General features: G+C 32.3%; 1 protein-coding gene across 1 annotated transcript in view; it reads left to right on the top strand.

Annotated features, from left to right (window-relative positions):
• LOC105809674 (regulating synaptic membrane exocytosis protein 2) overlaps window positions 1-7374 on the top strand; it is a gene marked incomplete at its 3' end in the record, with an annotated part of 659796 nt that overhangs the window by 394672 nt on the left and 257750 nt on the right. The window contains exons 5-6 of the mRNA XM_012643523.1: window positions 4890-4957; window positions 6758-6936. Coding sequence (XP_012498977.1) covers window positions 4890-4957; window positions 6758-6936 — 247 coding nt within the window. The remainder of the gene's footprint in view (window positions 1-4889; window positions 4958-6757; window positions 6937-7374) is intronic.

Genomic DNA, 7374 nt, shown 5'->3' with positions numbered 1-7374 from the left:
CTGCAGTTCTATTGTTGTCTGCCATTTTCTTTTTTGTTTTCTGTTTTGCATTTCTCTATTTCCTTTTCCTTGCCTTCCTATGGATTATTTGAATATTTTTTAGAATTGTGTTTTGATTTACCTATAGTGTTTTGTAACTGTATCTCTTTTTGTAGTTGTTCTTTTTGTTTGTTTGTTTTGGGGGATCTTTTGTAGTGGTTGTTCTAGATAATATATTACATGTGTACAACTTAATGCACTCTACTGGTGTTGACATTTAACTAGTTAGAGTGAAGTGTAGAAACCTTAACTTTACATCTTCTAAGTTCCTTTATCTTCCCCTTTGTCTCATAATGGAATTATCTTAAATATTTCTTCCATGTACATTGAAAACAACATCAATGTATACTTTGCACTTCAAACATGAAACATAATTTGGAAAACTCAGGGGAAGAACGAAAGTTATTGTATTTACTCGTATTTTTGATCATCATGTCCTTTATTCATTCTCAATATTTCCACGTTCTTTTTTTTGGTTTCCCTTTTGTTTCCAGAACTTCCTTTAGCCATTCTTGTAGGGTAGGTGTGCTGATAACAAATTTTCTTACTTTTCTCTTGTCTGAGAATGTTTTTATTTCTCATTTATTCCTGAAAGATAATTTCGTCATATTTAGAATTCAGATTGACATTTCTTTTATCTCAGCAGTTGAAAACTATTGTGCCACTTTCTTCTGGCCCCCAAGGTTTCTGATGAAAAACCTGCTGTCATTTTAATTGTTTTCCCCCTAAATTTCGGTAAGGTGGTATTTTTTTCTTGATGATTTCAGTATATTTTGTTTTTAGTTTTTAATTTGATTATTTTATATCTTGGCACAGATTTCTTTCCGTATTTCTGTTTTAGGGTTTTACATAGCTTCTTGAATCCATAGGCTTATATCTTTTGCCAAATTTGGGATATTTTCAGACATTATTTCTTTGAATACTATTTTAGCCACATTCACTTTCTTTTCTCCTTCTGGACCTAGGATGATGCGATTGTTAGACCTTTTGTTATAGTCCCTCAGCTTCCTGAGGTTCTGTTCATTTTATTTCATTTTTTAGTCTATTTTCTGTCTGTTTTTCAGATTTGATAATTCCTGTTGTTTCATCTTGAAGTTCATTGTGTCATTCATTTGTCCTCTTGATTCTGTGGTTGAGCCCATACATTTGCTTTTCCTTTTTTTTTTTTTTTCTATTTCAGTTATTTTTCAATTCTAATATTTCCATTTGGTTCTTTTTTGTCTTCTAATTCTTGTTCTAGAACTAGAAAGCCTACCAATACATTTTTGCACCGTTACTAAAGGAAGACATCTTATTGTCTTAGTTCTGCCCTTCGAAGCTACACAAAATAAGAATATTAAGGGATAGGTATTAATAATATTTCTATTTTAAGGGAACTCTATGATTTATATTCAATATCTTATTTAATTCTTACAGTGACACTAATTTTTACTTATCCAACAAGTATTTACTTAGTGCCTATCATATATGATCCCTTTTTTTGGTCGATCAGATGTTTTTACTTTAGCTTCAAATACTTAAATAGGTTATTTCCTTTATTTACAGAAGAACTATATTTCTGCCTTTCTGATAGGTTACAAGCATAGGGACAGAAGATAGATTGTGAGCTGAATTCTCCTAACTTCACATAAACCAGTCAAGAATTTTGATTTACAGTCTCTCTACTATTTTTTTCTCTAATTCACAGATTTTCCATGCTTTATTGTGGAAAAGAATGTATTTTGAAAGATTTTCTAAGACAGAAATACTCTTAATTTTTCTAAGACACAAATACTCTTAATTTTGAAAGATTTTCTAAGACACAAATACTCTCAATTTTTTGGCTAGCCTCCCAAGCATGAGCATAAGTATCCACTGAGCTGGTCATCTCCATTTACCTTGGTGTGTTTTAATAATATTGTAATTGTTTATTTGTGGCATGAAAAAGTTTGGGAAGCACTTCTCTGGTAACAGTTTAAAGAATGGAGTTCTTTCTATAAATTGCATTTTATGTGTGTTGGATAATAGAGTTTCATCCTCTGTCATAAATAAATTTCTTAAAAGAATTGTCTCCCTTAATTCTCAAACATTAGTGAGATCATAATCACCTGGAAGACTTATTAAACTATAGATTGCTAGGCCCCACCAACAGAATTTTTAATTCATTAGGTCTAGGGTTGCACCCAAGAATCTGCATTTCTAAAATGCCCCCAGGTGATTCTGATGATGCTATTTTGTCAATTTCACTGTGAGAGCCGTTTGTCTACACACAATTTTTCTACTTCCTCACCTCCCTTTGGTTCTTCAGTTACTTTCAATCTGATTTCAATTTTCATCATTCTACTCAGAATGCTGTTTCTAACATCTTTACTGATCTTCATGGTTCCCAAATCAAATGCACAGTTTTCAGCTCATCTTAATTGATACATAGAAATCATTCAATATATTTGATTTCCCCTCCTTTTTAGGAAATTCTCTTCTCCTTGGTTTGTAGATATTCCTCTATCTCCCTCCCTCCTTCCTGTTTTTTCTCTGCCTGCTCTTTTTTTCTTGTTTTTGAAATAGAGTCTCATTTGTTGCCTGGGCTAGAGTGCAGTGGTGTCATCATAGCTCACTGCAACCTCAAACTCCTAGGCTCAAGTGATTCTCCTGCCTCAGCCTCCCGAGTAGCTGGGACTACAGGTGTGTTTTACCATACCCGGCTAATTTTTCTATTTTTTGTAGAAATGGGGTCTTGCTCTTGCTCAGACTGGTCTAAAACTCCTGGCCTCAAGCAGTCCTCCTGCCTCGGCCTCCCAGAATGCTAGGATTATAGGGGTGAGCCACTGCCAGGCCTCTGCATGCTCTGTCTCATTTTTTTTTTCTCCCTCTCAAATCAGACTCTAAATGTTAGACTTCGGTCTGGGTCCTTATTTTACCCTAAATGTGTTCCTAAATGATCTCACTCATTTTTGTCTGTATGCTATTAACAATAATTCCCAATTTATGTCTACAGATCAAAACTTCTAAGTTTTATTACAGCTTGCCTGATTGCTTTCTTATATGGCCACTTGTTTCAAATAATATATCCAAAGGCAACCACCATATTTAATAAATTCTAAGATACATATTTTTATCATTTTAGTTTCCTGAAATTTATGACTCTTACAGTCAATGGCATCTTAGATTCTATGAATAGAATAATTTGCTTTTACTACTTCCGTACCGAAAGATACTTTTTCTCCAGTCTTCTCCATCTCATAAATTGTCTTTTCTTTCATTCACTTGTTAATGCCAGAAACCTGGGAGTTAACCTTGAGTCTTCATTATTTCTTGACACTGTAATTTCTGCTTCAAAAACAGCTCTCAATTCCCTTTTTTCCTACCATGTCTATTACCATCACCTTTGTTCAAACCATAAGCACCTTTCCCAAGGATTATTACAAATGCCTCTTAACTCTTGATGTCTTCCAACTCAGTTGCAATATAGTACTTAGATTCATCTTTTAAAAATGTTAGTCAGATCACGTAACCATTTTACTTAAAATTTTTCAAGATTGAAATTCATGATCTTTAATATGGCAAAAGGAGACCTATCTAAGCTGCTCTGTGCTGCCTCACCAGTTTCATTTAGCACTGTATTCTCCCTCATTCTTTTTGGTCAGATACGCTGGTGTTCCTTTAGTTTTTTTTTATAGTAGCATGTGTTGTTACTTCTTCCCAGAAAGCTCTTTTCTCCACTTTTCATCTTTCTGTCTCCTTACTTGCCTGTTAGGTCACATCTTTGAGTTCTCATTTTAAACGTAATTACTCAGGTGTTTGTCGACCCCCAAATGTAAGTTAGGTCTTATTATACTCTCTCACAGTGTTTTGTTCTATTTTATATGACACTGAAGATTTATTGTGTTTATCCCCACTCTATTATAAGCACGTTTCATTGTTTTAACCCTTACACTAGGGATTAGCACAATACATAGTAAATGGAAGGTGTTCAGTAAAGATTTTTTTTTTTTATTTCAGCATATTATGGGGGTACAGATGTTTAGGTTCAGTAAAGATTTTTAAATAGGTGAAAGTATAAGTTGACTTAAAAAATAGATGTGCACATATAGACTGAAAAGAAGTTTGTTTTTTTTCCCAAATATAAACCAATAAGAAGCATGTAAGTTTAGGAAATGGATATACATTCTTAGTTGCCAATTACATAAATTGACGAAATTTTTAAATTTTAATAAAATGTGATTTCTGAAAAAAGTTGAAAAATTGTTTCAAAGTAATATTAAATAATTCATGATATTTAAGTAAATTTTATTTTATTTTTACTAGTAGAAATTGAATACATCTGTTTTGTCATTTTCATACAAATTTAATCTTTTGTGTAACCAGTTCTTTTTTTAACCACTCACATTTCTTAGGAGGTTTCAACTTTATAAAGAATATCATACAGCATTCTAGGAACAACATTAGTTATTTGGCTTTTTAAAATAGTGGTTATTGGCAAACCACTGTTTACTTTTTAAATGTCCCTTAATCTTTGGAGAACAAACTCATGTCTTTAGTCCAGCATGAAAGAAAAATAGAATGTTAGAGACATAGGTGATAGTCTTTTTCTTTTTCAGCATATACAATTATTTTTGTTTCTGTTCTGTTTATTATTCGCCTTTTCTCTTCTTGCAGGACTTCTGTAGCGTCTGTTTAGAGGACATAAACCTTATATTCTGCATTCTATAAATTTTACTCATTTGGAATCTTAGCTTTCTTTTGATATATATAATGAGTGCTACACACAAAGTTCTTGAAACTAGACAGGATCACACAGTTTAAAATGTTTATAATGTCTCTGTCCTTTCTTTCGCCGTCTCCTTTACTGCACTCTTTTGTCTGACTCACAGGAGACATGGATTACAACTGGTTGGATCATACGTCTTGGCATAGCAGTGAGGCATCCCCAATGTCTTTGGTGAGACATGTGGAGCCTTACTATTTAATTTTTGTTATCATTTCACTTTTCCTTTTTTATTTACACCTTTGCATGTTTTCTTTTTTGTATCTTTTTTTTTTTTTTTTTATCCCACACCTGTAGGGGACAGTCAAAAGGGAAAAAGAAAAACTAGTGAGCAGGCAGTTTTGTCGGACTCTAACACCAGGTCTGAGAGACAAAAGAAAATGACGTACTTTGGTGGCCACTCTTTGGAAGAGGATTTGGAATGGTCTGAGCCTCAGATTAAGGACTCTGGGGTAGATACGTGTAGTAGCACAACCCTTAACGAGGAGCATAGCCATAGTGATAAGGTACTGAGATTGTGGAGCCTGCCTTTTAACCTGCTCATTTGGTCTTCGTTTGCTCTCTGTCACTCATTAAAACAGAATATAATAAAAGGACAGGGCATTTCAAGGGTCAATGTAGCATTTCTTAAGGTGCAGAAAAGAAAAACAAAACAAAACAAAACAAAACAAACAAACCAAAAAACCTCTTACTTGCTTTGCTGTTTTTATTGTTGACAGCATACCAAAAAATAAGTGAATAAAAATAAAACTTAGGAACAAAGGAATATTTTATCTATGGTCGCATGAGAGAACTTTGTAATGTTACTATAAACCACAAATAATGAACAATTTTTTGGATTGGCTTATTTGATTGCTTGCATATATTTTCCTTGGGATGAAAATTAAATTATTAATAGTTTGAATCCCAGGCAAAAGGGAGATAATTGGGTCTGTTTGCACAGAAAAAGTTGTTTTTCTTTTTTCCCTTTCACTGTCATTTTGCTCTTTTGTTTTATTGTCATAGCATTTTAATGTAGTATTAATTAGTATTAGAGCCATTGCCGTCTGCTTTTATATTTATTATTTTTGCTTTTAGTATAGTGGGACTTTTGAAATCTTTTTACCATATAGATATGATTGACTGGAACTTGTCTTTTGCCTGCTAAATTTTGCATGAAGATATGCATGTTACTTTTAGATAACTGTGAAACTACTATGATTACACAAATCCTTTACTTTGCTATTTAGCATATCATCCATATGTAATGGTGTCATTATTTATAAAGGCCTTGGTTCTACCCTGAGAAAGAAAGAAACTACTAATGTTTTCAAGGTTATTTAACAATGGATAACATTGAATATCTCGTAAGGGTAATTTGCTAAATAGATCAAAGTCCTGAAAGAATCAAGAAAGAATCCCAAGAAATGAGAAATGTCGTCTATCCTCATCTTTAAATAAAGCCTATTTCTCCCATTCAGATTCAATTGGAAAGTTATTGGGGCTTGTGTACTTTTTATTGTTTTAATCTAAAAATCTGTTCAAGAAAGCCCTCATCATAGGTTTAAATTTCATGTTTTAATATGATTTGACCTTTTAATTTTAGCTGTAATATAGTCCTTCAGAATTTTTCAAAAGTGAAGAGATTTTCATTTTTAAATGAGTTCAACTACATAATTTCATTCTATTTTTTCTGCCTGTGAATTTTTAATTAATCTTCAGCTTGTAGATAATTAGGGTTTGCATATATTTTCAAGATTTCTCAGATTTTGTAGAGCTATTTAACTTCAGTATTGTGTCATAAAATTGTAAAAATTTGAGGTAATCATATTTTGAAATAAACGTAATATAGGAAACCCTTTTGACCAGTGTTTTGGAAAGAAAACTGGTTTGTGTAATCATAATGCTTTGGATTTCTGCAGTTTACAGACATCTTTTGTCATAAAATGATTGATAAAAACATTAATTTTTATGTTTATTGATGCAATATATCAGCACCCTGTGACCTGGCAGCCATCTAAAGATGGAGATCGTTTAATTGGTCGTATTTTATTAAATAAGCGTCTGAAAGATGGAAGTGTACCTCGGGATTCAGGAGCAATGCTTGGCTTGAAGGTATGTAATAAAATGTATGAGATTTTGGCTCTATGCTCCTTTACAGATTTACCAGAAAGGTAAAGGATATAATAACTCTTTCTACCTACACCAATTTAGTGGAGGTATTTTTCCATTTTCAAGATTTGCAAATATTTGTGCTCATCATCCAAAACTTTTCATTTTCCCAGTATTATTTAAGAAGTCATGATTATTTCACAATAATAATCATATATATAATTTTGGAAGATATTGAAAGTAACCTGATTAGGATCAATCTGAATCTTAAATACTGTGTTCATTTTACCTATAGAGTTTGTCCTTTAAGTCTATGCCTATGTTTATATTCTATTAAAATGATAGTTTTATACAATTACTTAATTTGCAAATGAGAAATATGTGTATTACATAGGAATATAAATTTATATTAATGTTGTAAAATGTGTGTGTATGCCTGCATGAGCCTAAGAGAGAGAATACTCTTTGAAATGTGGAAACTCAAAAATAATTATGTTAGA

Source organism: Propithecus coquereli, unplaced genomic scaffold (genome assembly GCF_000956105.1).
Source record: "Propithecus coquereli isolate 6110/MARCELLA unplaced genomic scaffold, Pcoq_1.0 Scaffold2, whole genome shotgun sequence".
Classification (NCBI taxonomy): Eukaryota; Metazoa; Chordata; class Mammalia; order Primates; family Indriidae; genus Propithecus; species Propithecus coquereli.
This window is presented reverse-complemented; position numbering and strand designations above follow the sequence as displayed.